The following is a 16,803-nucleotide window of genomic DNA, read 5'->3' on the forward strand; positions in this document are numbered from 1 at the left end:
TCAATGTGGAAACACACTTAATTTTTTAAATATACAATATCTGTTGGTCATGTTAATAGCAGATAAATTAAATTCATTGGGTTCATAAACATACCGTGAGAAGAATTTGTGGCATTTCATTACAATTCCAGAAGAAATCCGCTTTTGCTGCGCTTATTAATACAAGATTTCTAAGCTAATCTATCTAAATGTTAATATGTTGCTAGACTGCAGTTCCCAGGGGCAATTGAACTGTCTAGTCATTTCCAGTAGTATTCATCTTCACCAGTTCAGTATCAGATTTCATCCTTTCATAAATAATCATACACTACCTTTTAATTTGTGTGCACTTTACCTTTAACCCATTCAGGAAACTGTGACCCTTCTGTAGCAGTGCAAAGACTGACATCTTCATTGGTCTGAGATAAGGAATTAGACATGCCCAGAAGTGTCGGCTTATCAAAACGAACAAACATGCAGCTTTAAAGAATCTGTGCAAGTCTAAATAGATGATTTTATAACTTATAGAGCAATTTCAACAACTCTAAGGAGCATGGTTAAGAACTACCATATTTAAGAATGAGATCGGTCGTCTATACAAGTGTAGCGTATGCCAGCAAACTATAATATGTGACACATGTGACAGGTATATAGATTGACATTCCTATCTGCCTTCTTCATTCCAGACCAAAAGAAAAGATGAAACGCCTACATAAACCTAAATAAATGGCAACTCGCACTGAAGCCCATTGTATAGGACATCATCTGGTTGCAAAGAACAGAATAGAAAGTGAGAAATATCAACAAGTAGTGGTCACATATTGTGAAGCTTGGGGTTTCAAACCCAGGAGATTGAAAGAGAAAGAGAAAAAGAGTTATAGTTTTCTCCTACTAGAAAGGAGTGAAATGGAGTAGGAAATTAGTCTTGATTTCAACTTAGTGAGAATGCAGGGGAGACGAAGACTGTGCAGGATGTCAACATTTGAATTTATAAAGAACAAGGCAGAGAAGCATGGGGAGGCACTGACAGTAATACTGATAAAGTGTTCCAAAGATTGAAATGTTATGTCCCCCACAGGAGCAGGCTGGAGGTGGGCGGGGTGTAAAATTGAGCGGGAGGCAGGGTGTGTCGTTCCCGTCACCTTCCTGCCCCCACCGCAATTTTACATGCGGCAACAGCGGTGACAAATGGCCTGCCCCTGGCCAATTAAGGCCCTTAAGTGGCCAATTAATTGCCACTTAAAGACCTCCTCCCGCGGGCGGGCGGCTCATGACCACAGAAGGCTGCCCAGTAAAGTCTGGTGGCCTCCTTGCAGCTGGGAGGTGCCCTCCTGATCGGGCACCCTGTGCCCCACGGAGGGCCACCCCACGGCACAAGCTGTCCCCACTGCAGCACATTCCCCCCCTCCCACTTCAACCGATCACACTCCTTTACTTGCCACAGCCAAGCAGATTGTCCCTGGTGGGGCCCCACACACTTACCTTAATTCTGGGACCCCTCCACTGCTGCTCCTCTCGCTAGGTGCAGCAATCCCTGCTGATTGGCCGGCAGCTCTTGGAGGTGGGACCTCCTGCCTCAGAGGGGCGGAAGCATTGCCCAAGGCCAACTAAGGCCTGGGCCCATAAAATCGCTCTGTGGCTCCCAGGCTCAGCGGAGGCAGGCTCGCCCCCAACTTTTTGGCTGGTGGGAGAGGCCTGTTGCCCGACGTAAAATTCCGGCTAAAGTATTCACAGCACAGAAACATACCATTCGGCCCAACAGGTCCATGCTGGTGGTTATGCTGCACACAAGCCTCCTCCCATCCCTCTTCATGTAGCCCCATATCCTTGTACTCCTTTCTCCCTCATGTACTTACCTAGCTTCTCCTTGAATGCATCTATGCTATTTATCTCATCCACCCCCTGTGGTAATGAGCAACAGTCATGATATGATAGAGAGGGACATAAAAAGGTTGTGATGAAGAGAGAAAAAGGTAGGAGGCTGGGTGTGAGAAAAGCATTAGTGGAAATACTGTTTAGCAAGTTCATGTTCCAGTCATTTAATTTTTATATATTTTGAGATTGATAACCATTTCTAGTTCCCGAAGCAATAATCTTAAACATCTATGATTTTTCAGTAACTTCAGAGAAAAATGCAAGTAAAAAAAAAAATCCTGCCTGGATACAACAATAGTAATTTGCATTCACATAGCTCCTTTAACGTAATAAACTGTCTCAAGGCACTTAGCAGGAGCATTATCAAACAAAATGATATTCGGACAGGTGACCAAAGCTTCATCAAAGAGGGAAGTTTTAAGAAGCATCTTAAAGGAGGAGAGAGAAGTTGAGAGACAGAGAGGTTTGGGTAAGAAATTCCAGAGATTAGACAGCTGAAGGCACAGCCACCATTGGTGATGCCATGGAAATCAGGGATGCACAAGAGAGCAGGATTCGAAAGGCATGGAGATCCTGCAGTCATACTGCTCCCGAATGTTCAGCACTCGAATAGTTAAAAAACAAAACAGCTTTTCAACTCTTCTGGTAGAAACCAAGATGCTGATTTTCCTGTGAAGTAAATTAGTATTTAACAGGTTAAGTAACAATCCATCATATACAGCTTAAATTTTCTTTCTACATTTAGAGCCTCTCAAAGGAGCACAGATAATCCCTGTTTAGCTATTCAAGACTAGCCTTAAGTGTTGGAGATGGTGATTTTTTAATTAGTTTCAAATCCACTGACACAATTTACTTAATCCATTGCTCTTTATTGCTCCAGCAGAAATGAATCTCTGTTTGACTTGGACAGGAAATAATTCCGTTCAAATATTTTCTGTTACAGCTTAATTTCTTTGTCAGTCGGCTGTGACTCTAAGAGAACGCCCAGTGAGGCTCAGCAGATCAGGTTGGCTTTATATGGGTTTCAAATCTGCTATTTTATAATTTTGCTAAATATTCTTTCCAATTCCTTCAGTGTCGCAGGAGCTCCATCCAAGAGTGCCACGAAGATGTGAAATGCTTTGATTGCAAACCAAAATGAGAGACAGTGTGATAAATAAAGATATTAGTCACTGTCATCCCACATTTAGGTTCCAAACTCAATGTCAGCTTAAACAGCAGCGTACCGTGCCACTTCTGAACAAACCTGGGCTATGGGGAAAGAATAGGGGTGGGGGACAAATTGGGTAGCTCTTTCAAGCAGCTGACTCTGGCATGATGGGCCAAATGGCCTCCTTCTATGCTGTAAAATTCTATGCTAATAGTGCAAGGTAAATTTTGGCATCACCACCAGTTACTGTCACATTATTGTGGGAGCAGAGGCAGCAATTAAATGTGATGCTAATGAGGCCAGTTCGTCATTTTCCCACCCCCTTAATGTGGTGACTTCCACAAATATTTCTTAAAGAGGAAAATGACACAGAGTCCATTGCAAATCACAGTCCCAGCAAGGTTATGGGCAGTGGTATGTCTTCTAGTAAAATGTAAAGCATAAAAGTTGCAGCAAATGTTTTGGGAGATCAATGGGACAGTAGCAGAACTACAGAACTAGTCTAAGTTTTTGAGAGATTCAATCACTTACCCTTTGCCTCCATCGCTTGGGAATTCCTGTTGGTAACCAAACAATAGCTCGACAGGTCTCAAACCACTAAAAACAACACAGACAGGATTGGGATTAATACCTGGAAATTGTCTCCACTTGAAGTTTAAATTACAGATTCATTTTGATCATTGAATGTGCTTGGCTGTTAACTACTCAAATACATTTGGGAGCTTCCTTTTCATTCTAAGCCAAAAATGCAGTTTCATATTTTTCAGGCTGTGGTTTTGCTATAATTAGCTTAACTGTTGTCACTCTAGCGCAATTTCACACAACAGCCAGATTAGATTGTCTCAGTCACTCTCACCAGATGGAATATAATGTGAATAAGTGTGAAGTTATCCACTTTGGTAGAAAAAACAGAAAGGCAGAGTATTTCTTAAATGGTGAGAGGTTGGGAAGTGTTGATGTCCAAAGGGACCTGGTGTCCTTGTTCATGAATCACTAAAAGCTCATATGCAAGTGCAGCAAACAATTAGGAAGGCTAATAGCATTTTGGCCTTCATCACAAGGGGTTTTGAGTACAGGAGTAAAGAAGTCTTGCTGCAATTGTATAGAGCCTTGGTGAGACTACACCTGGATTGTTGTTTACAGTTTTGGTCTCCTCATCTAAGGAAGGATATACTTGCCATAGAGGGAGTGCAATGGAGGTTCACCAGACCCCTGTGGGATGGCAGGATTGTCTTTTGAGGAGAGATTGAGGAAACTGGGCCTGTATTCTCCAGAGTTTCGAAGAATGAGAGGTGATCTCATTGCAAATTACAAAACTCTTACAAGGTATGACAGGGCGGATGTAGATAGGGTGTTTCCCCTGGCTGGTGAGTCGAGAACCAGGGGACAGAGTCTCAGAATAAGGGGTAGGCAATTTAAGATGAGGAGGAATTACTTCACTCAGAGGGTGCTGAATCTTTGGAATTCTCTACTCCAGAGGGCTGTGGAAACTCAATCACTGAGCATGTTCAAGACAGAAATCGATACATATCTGGATAGTAATGACATCAAGAGATATGGGGATAGCGCGGGAAAGTGACTTTGAGGTAGATGATCAGCCATGATCCAACTGAATGGCGAAGCAGTCTTGAGGGGCGGAATGGCCTACTCCTGTTCCAAAGTTCACCCTTCCCCCAATCATTCTCACTTTTCCAGATTTCTTATCTCCAAATGCCAGACAGCAATCCCATTTATACCCTAACAGTTCATTGAAAAAAAATATAGTTTTTCTTGATTGTTCTGTGCTATTTGAAGGGTTTTTTCCCAGCCCTGCAACCCTCCACGATCTCTGGCGTTCCTCCAATTCTGGCCTCTCGCACACCCCAGATTTTTATTGCTGCACCATTGCTGGCTGTGCCTTCAGCTGTTTAGGCCCTAAGCTCTGGAATTCTCTCCCTAAACCTTCCTGACTCTCTACCTCGCTCTCCTCCTTTAAGATGCTTCTTAAACCCTACGTCTTTGACCAAGTTTTTGGTTATCTGTCCAAGATGTCCTGAGTTGTGTCAGTGTCAAATTTAGCTTGATAACACTCCTGTGAAGCACCTTGGGACATTTTACTATATTAAAGACGCTACATCAATGCAAGTTGTCATTGCTGTTATTGCAAAGTGCAGAAGAAGAATACTTCTGTTGACCTTCTTCTAGCCGAGATGAACCTTTTGGGTTGGAGAAAGACTGGAACTGATTATCACAGAGTATGTATCTATTTAAATATTGAATCTTTGTCAGTTATCTCTCTGTAAGTAAATCCGTATCTCACTATTATATGGATATGCATATTGTTGTTAAAGTCTTCAGGAACAAGGAGCTGGATTTTCCCTCGGGGTGGGGGAACAGGAGTTGGGACAGTTTCCGGGGAAACAGTCACATTGTAGGGTTTTCACGGATGCGCCCCCCCCCCCCACCCTTAATTGAAATGGAGACAGGTTCCTTGTCCAATTAAGGGCAGAGGGTGGGCTCTGAAGGCTGGAGGCCCAATCAGCAGCCTTCCAGCTTGAGAGGAGCAGCAGGCTGCATGGATGCACCCTCTCACCAACCTTTTTAAAAACTTTAAACAAAAAAACAGAGACATGAGCCAGGCCAGCACTGTGCAGGGGGAAATCCCTCTACAGGGCGGCCTCTGGCTGCACCCACACCAATAATGGTCAGTGCTGGGAACAGGGTCAGGAAACTGGCACACTAGCCAGCGCCAGTATTTCTGGGCCATTCCACCTTTGTTCCCATCCTTGGCAGGCCCAAACATTCAGTCCAATTATTCATTCAAATTTATTGGGAGTCCAATGCCATTCAGTTATTTACTAATATATTCAACAACAACTTGCATTTATATAACGCCTTTCGCACAGTAAAACATCCCACAAGGCTTCCCAAGAGTGTTATCAAACAAATTTGGATACTGAGCCACTTAAGGACATACTAGAACAGAAAGCCAAAAGCTTGGTTAAACAGGTAAGTTTTAAGGAGCATCTTAAAGGAGGAGAGAGAGGTAGAAAGGCAGAGAAGTTTAGGGAAGGAATTCCAGAGCTTAGGGCCTAGACAGTTGCAGGTGAAACCTGGAGATGTGAAAGATGTCAGAATTGGAGGAGTGCAGAAATCGCAAAGGTTTCTAGGACTGGAGAAGGTACCAGAGATAGGGAGAGGCGTGGTCATGCAGCGAATTGAAAACAATGATGAGAATTTTTAAATTGAGACATTGCCAGATTGGGAGCCAATATAGGTCAGCCCACATAGAGGTGATGGGTAAATGGGACTTGTTGCAAGTTAGAACATGGACGGTAGAGTTTCTGATGAGCTCAATCAAGTTTATGTAAGGTTGAAGTTGGAAGGCTGACAAGGAGAGTTTTGGAATAATTGGATCTAGAGATAACAAAGTCATGGTTTTATTTTGAACACTCTGTAGAGAATGAATGAATTATATCAACACCACTGAGTGTCTATGTTGGGTAATATTTGAAGAAAGAAATATGTTGCAGTTATATAACACCGTTTTACATCCTCAAGTCAATTAATTACATTTGAACTGTAATAACTGATGTGTTGTAGGCAAGCATATCAGCCAATCTGCAAAGAACATGAGATAAATAACCACTTAATTTATTTTGGTAGTGTCAGTTCAGGGATAAAAGCTTGTCAGTGCAGCAGATGAACTCACCTGGACTGGATTCAAGTAGCGCCACGGGAGCCACTAATCCACCTCAACAGGCAGACAGGGTCTCACTTTAATATCGCATTCCAAAAGGCAGCATCTACTCAATACCACACTAAAGCATAAGCCAAGATTATAGTCTGCAAGTCTGAAGCGGGACTTGATCCCAAGATCGTCCGACTCCGACATGAGAGCTGTACCACTGAGCTAAGCTGATGCCTTCATCAGCTTGTAGTACAGTTCGTACCCATCTGTAAAACGCTATGCGCAGCTGTACGACATTACTTGGTTTGCTCTTAATTGCAAGAGCAAAGTTTAATTGGCATTCTCAAGGCGTGAAGGCTAATTCTGCCAGTCTCAGCTTGATCATCATAGCAGGAAAGGGAAATCGTCCAGAAAGAGTTCCAGACTAATTAAGAAGGTCAACTGGTGGCCTGGCAAAAGAGCAGGATCAGCAGCATAAGTAGAAGAATCTATAGCTAGAAAAGTCTATAGCCTTGGCAGAGAAGGATTGTGTGGATACAGTAGAGAGAATAGGTCACAGATGTAACCAAAGGGATTTAGTCAGACTAGTTGACTAAGGCAATTATAATCTCTAACTTGTGCACTATAGAGCTGGAACGATGACATATGAGCATAAAGAGTGAAAGGCAGACATGCACTTGTTTTCTGACTTTGCTTACTCCTGCTGCAATAGAGTCTGTTGTGCTTGAATTACCTCAGGTTGATCTTAAAGGCAAAAGCCAAGCAGGGAAAGGCTTCTGCTATATGAATTAATGTGCAATAAATCTAGTGGTCAACTTAATGCTATCTATAAAATGTGAAAAAAAATTAAACAACTTTTTAAAATTCATATGATGTGCTTGAAATTCCCACTCCCAATTATTTCACAAGATCACAAGAAATGACCCATCTTAATACATCCAATCAGAGCAACCCCAGTCTCCCCCCATTGCTGCATCTTGTTGCTTCTGAAATGATTCCAGGTTTTCAGCTCTATCATTCTGCTCAGATGCTCATTCTAAATATTGATCACTCTGCATGAAGACGCACCTCCTCGTATCAAAAGTTGCCTTTTCCTAGTTCTCTTATCCTACTTCTGGTAGTGTTCCAGATTAACTTTCACTGTTGTAATGCAGGAAACACAGCAACCAATGTGTACACAGCAAGCTCCCACAAACAGCAATGTGACAATGACTGGATAACCTGTTTTAGTGATGCTGATTGAGGGATAAATATTGATCAGGTGCCTAAAACAAATTCCCCTGCTCTTCTTCAAAAATCAGGCCATGAGAACTTTTCCACCCACCCAGGACAGCACACAGGGCCTTGGTTTAACATCTCAACAGAAACACAGCATCTCCATCAGTATTGCACTGGAGTGGCAGCACAGATGTTATACTCAAGCCCTTGGAAAAGGACTTGAACTCATAATCTTCTAACTCACAAGGTGAGACTGCTGCCCATTTAGCCACAGCAATGGACAACTGGATACACTACTCAAGATGTGATCTGACCAAAGCATTATAGAGTTTGATCGATTGTATTTTACTGTTTTGGTTATGCAGTTCAACATTCTATTAGCTTGTGAACTGCTGCTCTGTGCCAGCTGGACTTGTTGAATGTTGGGTCTATTAAGACTCCCGGGTCTCTTTCAACTCTCTCTTCAGCCATTTCAAAACTATTCACAAAGTATGCATGTTGTCCATTTTTCCTTCCTATGTGCAACACTTTACACTTGTCTGTATTAAATTTTGGCCCATCCAAATATTCTGTTTAACTTGTTCTGTAGTTTCTGGGCTGTCTCCTGCCCTTTCCAGTTTAGTACCATCTACAAATGTAACCAATTTGCAATGAGTTTCAAAATCCAAATCACTGATGAAATTTAGAAACAATAGTGGTCCCAACACTCAGCCTTGGGGAATCCCACTCAGCACTTAACTTCACTCTGACATTACCCCTCCAACCACTACCTGGGCCGAATGGCCTACTTCTGCTCCTAATTCGTATATTCATATGTTTTTGTAGCCTATTCGTTTAGAGATGTTTGCATTATTATCAACTTCAGTTCATTTATCTGCATTCACAGATCTACTTGCTCCTCAACCCTATTTAGTTTCTTACCTTCCAAGGACTAAGTGATCTCCTTATTCCTCCTCCTAAAATGAAGCACTGTGCTATATTGTATTTCATTTGCCATTCATCTGGTCACTTTGTAAGCCTGTTTTTTTAGGTGCAGTTTTCCAATTTGACATCATCTGCAAATTTCAACACAATACCTCAAATTCCTAAGCCCAATACAGTTATCTATGGTAAACAACAGTGGTCCCAGCATAGCACACCACTCACCACTTCCTACCAGTTGGAGGAACTTCTCTTAACTTCTAAACTCTGTTTGTAGCCATCTTTCAATCCATTCTACCTCCTGACCTCTGATTCCACCTGCTCTGACAGCAGAGGAGGTGGTGGCCTAATGGTAATGTCATGTGACTAGTAATCCAGCGTCCACACTAATGATCTGGGGGCATGGGTTTGAATCCCGCCATGGCAGATGTTGATATTTAAATTCAATTAACAAATCTGGAATTAAGGCTAATGGTCAATTGTTGTATAAACCCATTTAGTTCACTACTGTCCTTTAGGGAAGGAAATCCGCTGTCCTTATCTGGTCTGGCTGCCATGTGACTCAAGACCCACAGCAATGTGGCTGACTCTTAAATGGCCTCGCAAGCCACTCAGTTACAGATGGGCAATAAATGCTGGCCTAGTCAGTAATGCCCACATTCCCACAAAATGAATCTAAATAAAAATTTCCTCTTTTATGATGCAGCTGATCAAAGTCTTTCTGAAAGTATGTCTTTCTGGGGAATGCGAGCTATGTCTACAGAAAGCCTGGTCAATCCAGAAAGCAACTATATTTCAACTATTCACGTGAGGCAGGTCTACAGAGGGCTGAGTTGAGTATCATAATGCAAATGCAGAGGACATTATTACATAGTCAACACAATTTCTACAACCCAAGGGGCTACATTTAACACTGGCAGTCTGAAATGTGAAGTTAATAACATTTAGTTCAGTCAATTAACATTAATTCAGCTTCAGTGAATCAGTTTTGCTACAATCAGCAAAACAGCAGCCTGACCAAGGGCATTAAAATCAACTCCTGCTATAATAGTTTCAATGGACTTTTAGATATGATTTATATGAATTAGATAGTTACCTGAAAAGGAAGCATATACAGGGTTATGGGGAGAAGGCGGGGAAATGGCACTAAATGAACTGCTGTCTTGGAGAGTTGGTGCAGAGATGATGGGCCAAATGGCCTCCTTCTATACTATAACAATTCTGTGAATTTGTGAATGTAGTTATGGTAATCAATCTCTACCTGAGATGCTTAAGGCAGATACATAGGCCTATAAATTTGGCCGCACAGCACTGGCTTTTGCAGGCGCTAACTGGCCTACTAAGCCCCCAATATGATGGGCAGGAGGTACACACACATTTCCAGCTAAAAGTGTGCCGCCTATCATAATAACAAAGGGAAAAATATCTGTCGTGCAGTGCCCACGCAAGAAATAGACGTTAGGCCCTTTGCAAACTACAAGATTAGGTTCCTCTGAGGCAGCACTAGCTTTGTCACGGTGTCGATGTTTTGCCTGATTCCACTTCTTCGGCCGTTTATCTACATTACGTAAATGCATGTTGTTGTGATTGCTTTCCAGTTCTCACATCAACCACACTTGCAACCTTTCTGAGGTTACTAACAGTGCTACTATTTTTTTGTCAATCTGTGCTGAATTACAAGCAGTTTTGTCCTGTAGGCCTAAATGCATTAGAAACAGGGTTAATGTTGCTGAAATTCATTTACCTTAAATAGACATGAGATTCTGGTCCTCTCACTCTGGCCTGGATTAAAATCAAGATCAAAGAGGTTTAATTACGCTATCCTAAGAAGATCTTTATGCTTGATCTTGGTCTTTGTGCATCCCATGAATCTACTTTAAGAATGGTGAACTTGGTGAGTACTTCAAAGGGCTATAGTCTCCACTGTGATATTTGATAATTCATTTTACTGTTACTGACATCAGAGGTAAGTAGTATTTGGTTCTATTAGCCACTGAAATATATTAACTTTCTGAAAGGTTTATCCTTCTCCTGTGAGTCATTGTGCCATATTTGAAAGGATTATATCAGAACATTTATTTATGTGCAGTACTTTAATCCAAGACCACAATGGTGTTGAATATAATATTTGATGTATTGGGTCAAATTCCCATGGTGGTGTTCCAACAGGATGGGAGGATGCCCAATTCTTTATGTGGTGCGTTTGCAGCCTCAGCAACAACCAGGCTCCATTTTGTAACTAAGGAGGGAACGTAGCAGGTCCATGAGGCCTCTCACTCACCAAACCAAGCAGAGCACAGAGCAATACCTTAGAACAGGGACCTGGCCTATCATGTTGTCCAAAGAAGGGTGTACTCTGCAGGGGGATCTGAATAGTATATACAAAGGACAAAAAAGAAATTGATTGGAATGGATATCATAGTTAAACAGCTGAGTTATCCAGTCATCAATAATTGTTCACATGACTGGAAATATATGTGCCAATAGATTTAGTCATACATAGGACGAGAAGACAACAAACCTGCTGAAATTCATTTTGATCTTGCAAACATTCAGTGTTAATCTTGAGTCGTGAGTCAGCACCTGTTAAAATAATAAACAACACATGACAAGAAGTACAAAAACAACTTGTACCTTCTGATGATGCTCAGGATAGAAAAGAAGCAAAAAAAATTACTTGAACCAAATAATTTTTCAAAATCAAGGTCAAGACACAGGAAGAACGGAGTGAATTTTTAGGCTACCTGCCCAATGGAAATGGTGGAGCTACGGTGGCCCGGAGCTGGCAGGTTGACCAAGGGCATTTGATCTCCAGCTGCAGTCCACTCCTGATCCTAACGAGGTCTGGCCCTCAAAATGTAACCACACCTCACGGTGGTACCACCAGCTGCCACCCACAGTCCATTGTGGGGGGGGAGGGGGGGAGATGGGGCAGAATTTCAACACTGTATGTTCTCATCTCGCCTTTATAAAAATAATGAAGAATGTTTCATATTTGATTTAATGCCAAGTATGCAACTGGTGCCTTGGAAAATTAGTTAAAGTCTGTACTATGGAATTACATAGAACTTATAATACAGAAACAGGCTCTTCAGGCCAACTGGTCTGTGCCGGTCTTAATGCTCCACACAAGCCTCTTCCCACCCTACTTCACCTCATCCTATCAGCATATCCTTCTACTCCTTTCTCCCTCTTGTAATTACCTAGCTTCCCCTTAAATCCATCTATGCTATTTGCCTCAACTATTCTATGTGGTAGCGAACCCCATGTTCTAACCACTCTCAAGGTAAAGACGTTTCTCCGGAATTCTTTATTGGATTTATTAGTGACCATCTTATATTTTTGACCCGTAATTTTGGACTCCCCTACAAGTAGAAACATCTTGGTTACGTCAACCTCTCAAACCCAACCAGAGTAGAAATAGGAAGATAGGAAGGATCAATGCGTGGCTTGAGGATTGGTGCAGGAGGTAGGGCTTCAGATTCTTGGGGCATTGGGACCAGTGCTGGGGCAGAAGACACCTTTTCAATAGGGATGGGCTGCATCTCAACAGTACTGGGACCAACGGCATAGTCCTCGTTCACTAGTGTGGTTGGGAGGGTTTAAACCAAATTGGCGGGGGATGGGCACCAGCATATAGAAGTAGAAGGGAGGATTAAGCTGTATAATGTGAGAGTGTTGCACAGGACTAGAGAAGGAAGCAGTTCCATATTAGATAGGAGCAGACTGAGATGGGCTACGAGGAATGCAAAGACAGGAATACAATGCATATATAAGCTAGAGAGGGTGCAGAAAAGATTCACAAGGATGTTGCCTGGTTTGGAGGGCTTGAGTTATAAAGAGAGATTGGATAGGCTGGGTCTGTTTTCCCTGGAGAAAAGGAGGCTGAGAGGGGACACATGATAGAGGCATATAAAGTTATGAGAGGCATATATAGGGTAGATAGCCAGAGTCTGTTTCCCATGGTAGGGGTGACTAGAACTAGAGGGCATAGATTTAAGGTGAGAGGGAGGTGGTTTAAAAGGGATCAAAGGGGTAAATTTTTCACACAAAGAATAGTGGGTATCTGGAATGAGCTGCCTAAGGAAGTGGTGGAGGCAGGAACAGTAGCAACATTTAAGAGGCATCTGGACAGGTACCTGAATGAGCAAGGCATAGAGGGATATGGAATTAATGCAGGCAGGTGGGATTAGTATAGATAGGCTTTATGGTTGGCATGGACGCAGTGGGCCGAAGGGCCTGTTTCTATGCTGTACGACTCTGACTCTATATGTAAATGCAAAAAATGTAGTGAATAAGGTTGGTGGGCTCCAAGCAAAAATAGCAGTATGGGAATATGTAGTGGCAATAATGGAGACATGGCTTAAAAATGGTGAGGATTGGGTGCTTAATATACAAAGATATAGAGTGTTGAGAAAGATAGAGAAGGAAGCACTGATTAGGGAAGACATTGAAGCTTTGGAAAGAGAGGATGTTCTTGAGGGTTAGAGTTGAGAAGCAAAAAGGATATGATCATGCTACTAGGGGTATCCTCTAGGCCTCCATATAGTGAGAGAGAGATAGAAGAGCAAATCTGCAGGGAAATCATAGAGATGTGCAAGCAATGTAGAGTGGTGATTTTGGGGGACTCTAATTACCCAAATATCAATTGGAATAATTTTAAAGCAAAGGGAAAAGACGGGGAGGGATTTCTGGATTGTCGTGAAACCGTGCTATGCTGAATGATAATTGTTAATTCATCGGTTGGAGACCTAAATTAAGCTTTTAAAAAGGAAAGCTGGAATCTTACATTCAACTTTTAAAGAGCAAGCAGCTTAGATGATCACCACAATTTGCATTGAAATACATCACATTTCAAAGTATCGAGGTGGAGACGCATGTCTAAATAGCCCTCATCCAGAACAATAGCTTGAGCAGTTGAATGAATGATCTGGTATCTCTCACGTTAGCAAGACATTCAAAGCCATCTTGGAACATTAAACCCCAGTGGCGACGAAGCTCCAGGAGGATAACCATTGAAACAATAATACCTAAGAGAGGTTGAAATTCTTAGACTTGGTTCTCATTAAAGTGAAAAAGAGAATACACAGAGACAATCATATGATAGTCTGTCCATCTCTGTGAAAACCTGGAGTTTCTTTTGGACAAATCAGACAAGCCTTGAGTGCTAATCAGTGCAGGACCCCAGTGGGGGTTGTCTATCTCTCTCTCTCTCTCCAAGCAACACTGTAAGTTTCGAACCCTGGCTGTGAGCTGCAAAAACATCCAAGTCTATCATTGCCGCAGACAGAGACTTCAGGGAGAAAACGGTCTACATCACTGTCTCCAAGAAAACCCTGAACCAGGCGGCCACCTCCACCAACCAGAAACTTCAGGACCACAAATTCAGCTGGAAGACAACTGAATTACCAGACTCCACAGACTGTATATTATTTTATTTGCTCTGGACTCTAATCCAACCAAACTATTCTTCTTCACTCTGTAATCTGTTTGTGTGTGTATGATTCTCATGTGTGTGTGAAAGTTGGAGCGTAGTTTATTATTTTTACTTAGATAGGGTTTTGGGTTTAAGTACTTGTTTAAGTTTCTTGTTTAAAATCAATAAAACCTGTCCAATTGGTTCTTTTATGATCATAGTACATAAAAAGTTTAAACACTCACTGAATTGGTAACCTCATTCGCTGTTTAAAAGATATAAACCCTGTTGCAGTCAAACAAGGAGGGACCAGAGGGAGCCTTGTGATCCTCTCTCACCTGATCGTAACAGGATAGTGTTCAGGAGAGCTTCCTTGATCAGTATGTTCTCAGCCCAACTGGAAAGAAGGCATTTCTGGATCTGGTGCTGGGAAATGAGGTGGGCCAAGTGGACCAAGTTCTGTGGGGAACACTTGGGTAAGAGTGATCATCGTATTATAAGGTTTAGACTCATAATGCAGAAAAGCAAGGAACGATATAAGGTAGAACGGCTAGATTGGATGAGGGCTAATTTCAGTGTGATGAGAAGCGATCTAACAAGGATAAAATGGAACCAAAGACTGATAGGAAAAACTGTAACAGAAGAATGGCTTATCTTTAAGGAATAGATGCTTCAGGTCAGGCTAGGTACATTCCAACAAGGGCGGAAGGTAGGGGAACCAAAAACTGGGTCCCTTGGATGATGAGGAAGATAAGCGATTATGATGAAACAAAAAAGAGGGGGTATGATGCATGCCAGGTGAATTCTTCAAGTGAGAACCAGGCCAAATACAATAAGTTGAGAGGGAGGTGAAGAGGAAATAAAGCTGGCAAGGAGAGAATATGAGACTATAATGGCAGTTTACATAAAATGGAACCCAAAACTCTTCAACTGGCATGTAAATAGTAAGTGGGTAGTAAGAGGTGGAGTGGGACCTATTAGGGACAAAGAGGGTAATATATGCTTAGAGGCACAAGGCAAGACGAGAATACTTAATGAGTACTTTGTATTGGTGTTTACTAAGGAAAAGGAATGTGACAAACTATCAGTAGAAGCATAGTAGGGGCAATGGATAGGGTAAAAATTGAGAGGGCGGAGCTACTGCAAAGGTTGACTATGCTCAGGGTAGGTAAGTCACCTGGTCTGGATGGCTTGCACCCCAGGTTGCTAAAGGAAGTGGGGTGGAGATGGCGGAAGGGCTTGCCATAATCTTCCAATCGTCCCAAGTGCTAGACGATTGGAAAGTGGCAAATCTGACACCCTTATTCAAGAAAGGGTGTATGGACAGTCCTAGTAACTACAGGCTAGTTAGTTTAACATCAATAGTGGGTAAGGTTTTAGAAACATTAATCAGGGAAAAAAATCACCAGGCACTTGGAGAGGTTTGAGTTAATTTAGGAGAGCCAGCATGGATTTGTAAAAGGCAGATCATGCTTGACTAATATAATTGAATTTTTTGATGAAGTAACAGAGAAGGTTGATGAAGGGAAAGTGGTGAATGTTGTCTATATGGATTTTAAGAAAGTGTTCAACAAAGTACCACTGTTACGACCAGGTGAGGAAGGGGTCTCAGGCGCACCTTTCGCACCTGCTCTGGTTTGACCGCAACAGGGTTTATTTTTTTAACACAGTGATTTAAATTGCAACCTCTGTGAGCACTTGCTCCTCATCCTCTAATAACTAATTGCAAATGAACCCATCAGACAGGTTTTCTTGAGTTTAAACAAGAAAGATGTAAGTTTATGATCCTTATCACTCTAAAACTAGTTGAAATTACTAAAATACGCCACACATCCATGCTCCACATTCACACAAGAGCCACACACACACACAAATAGATTACAGAGGGATAAACAGAGTTGGGAGGTTGGAGTCGAGTCTGGAATAAATAGAATTTAAATACGAGTCTCAGTGTCTTTAGTTGAAATTGTAGTCCTGAAGTCCTCACTGGGCCATGTGCACAGTTTGGGCTTGCTTCTCTGGTTCTGGAGGCAGAAGAGGGGCTTTATCCAGGTCATCCTAGTTGTTGACTGTAAGCATCTGTAGACTTGAGGCATGGTAGCTGCAGCCCAGGCTTCTCTGGACTTATTGGAGGGAGAGAGAGAGAGAGAGATGTTCTCTTGCTGGATCTCAGTTACTGACTGTCTTTTGAGTCACCACTCACAAATCTCCAGAGGGGCCCAAGCAGTCATGTGATAGGACCACCTCTTTGTGTTTGAATGAGAATCTTCCGGAATGGTCTTTGAAATTCAAGGTTCTCCCCTCAAGCTGTACAGCCATACGTGGTGGGATGTGGGGGGGGTTCTCTTTCAAAGTCAATGGGTGTCGATGGCTTTTGAAGACCCCCAATGATAAGGTTATCCCCAGGTAAGTGAATCAGAGAGCACCCCATTGTTCTGGCTCGGCTGGGTAATCACATCTGTCTCCAGCCTAATTCTTTGGTTTTTTTAATATGCAAATTGTGTGTGGACATCTTGGTTGCTAGCTGTTTGGTTTTAAAAGTTATTTGTACAATGTCCAGAAAAAGTCTCAGGC

At 42.2% G+C, this 16,803-nt stretch overlaps 1 protein-coding gene across 1 annotated transcript in view; it reads right to left on the reverse strand.

Moving 5' to 3' along the window:
* LOC137383906 (TBC1 domain family member 30-like) overlaps positions 1 to 16,803 on the reverse strand; it is a 110,841-nt gene that overhangs the window by 73,894 nt on the left and 20,144 nt on the right. The window contains exons 2-3 of the mRNA XM_068057287.1: positions 11,335 to 11,396; positions 3,536 to 3,601 (exon numbers count right to left, since the gene is read on the reverse strand). Coding sequence (XP_067913388.1) covers positions 3,536 to 3,601; positions 11,335 to 11,396 — 128 coding nt within the window. The remainder of the gene's footprint in view (positions 1 to 3,535; positions 3,602 to 11,334; positions 11,397 to 16,803) is intronic.

This window comes from Heterodontus francisci, chromosome 25 (assembly GCF_036365525.1).
Source record: "Heterodontus francisci isolate sHetFra1 chromosome 25, sHetFra1.hap1, whole genome shotgun sequence".
NCBI classification, from domain to species: Eukaryota; Metazoa; Chordata; class Chondrichthyes; order Heterodontiformes; family Heterodontidae; genus Heterodontus; species Heterodontus francisci.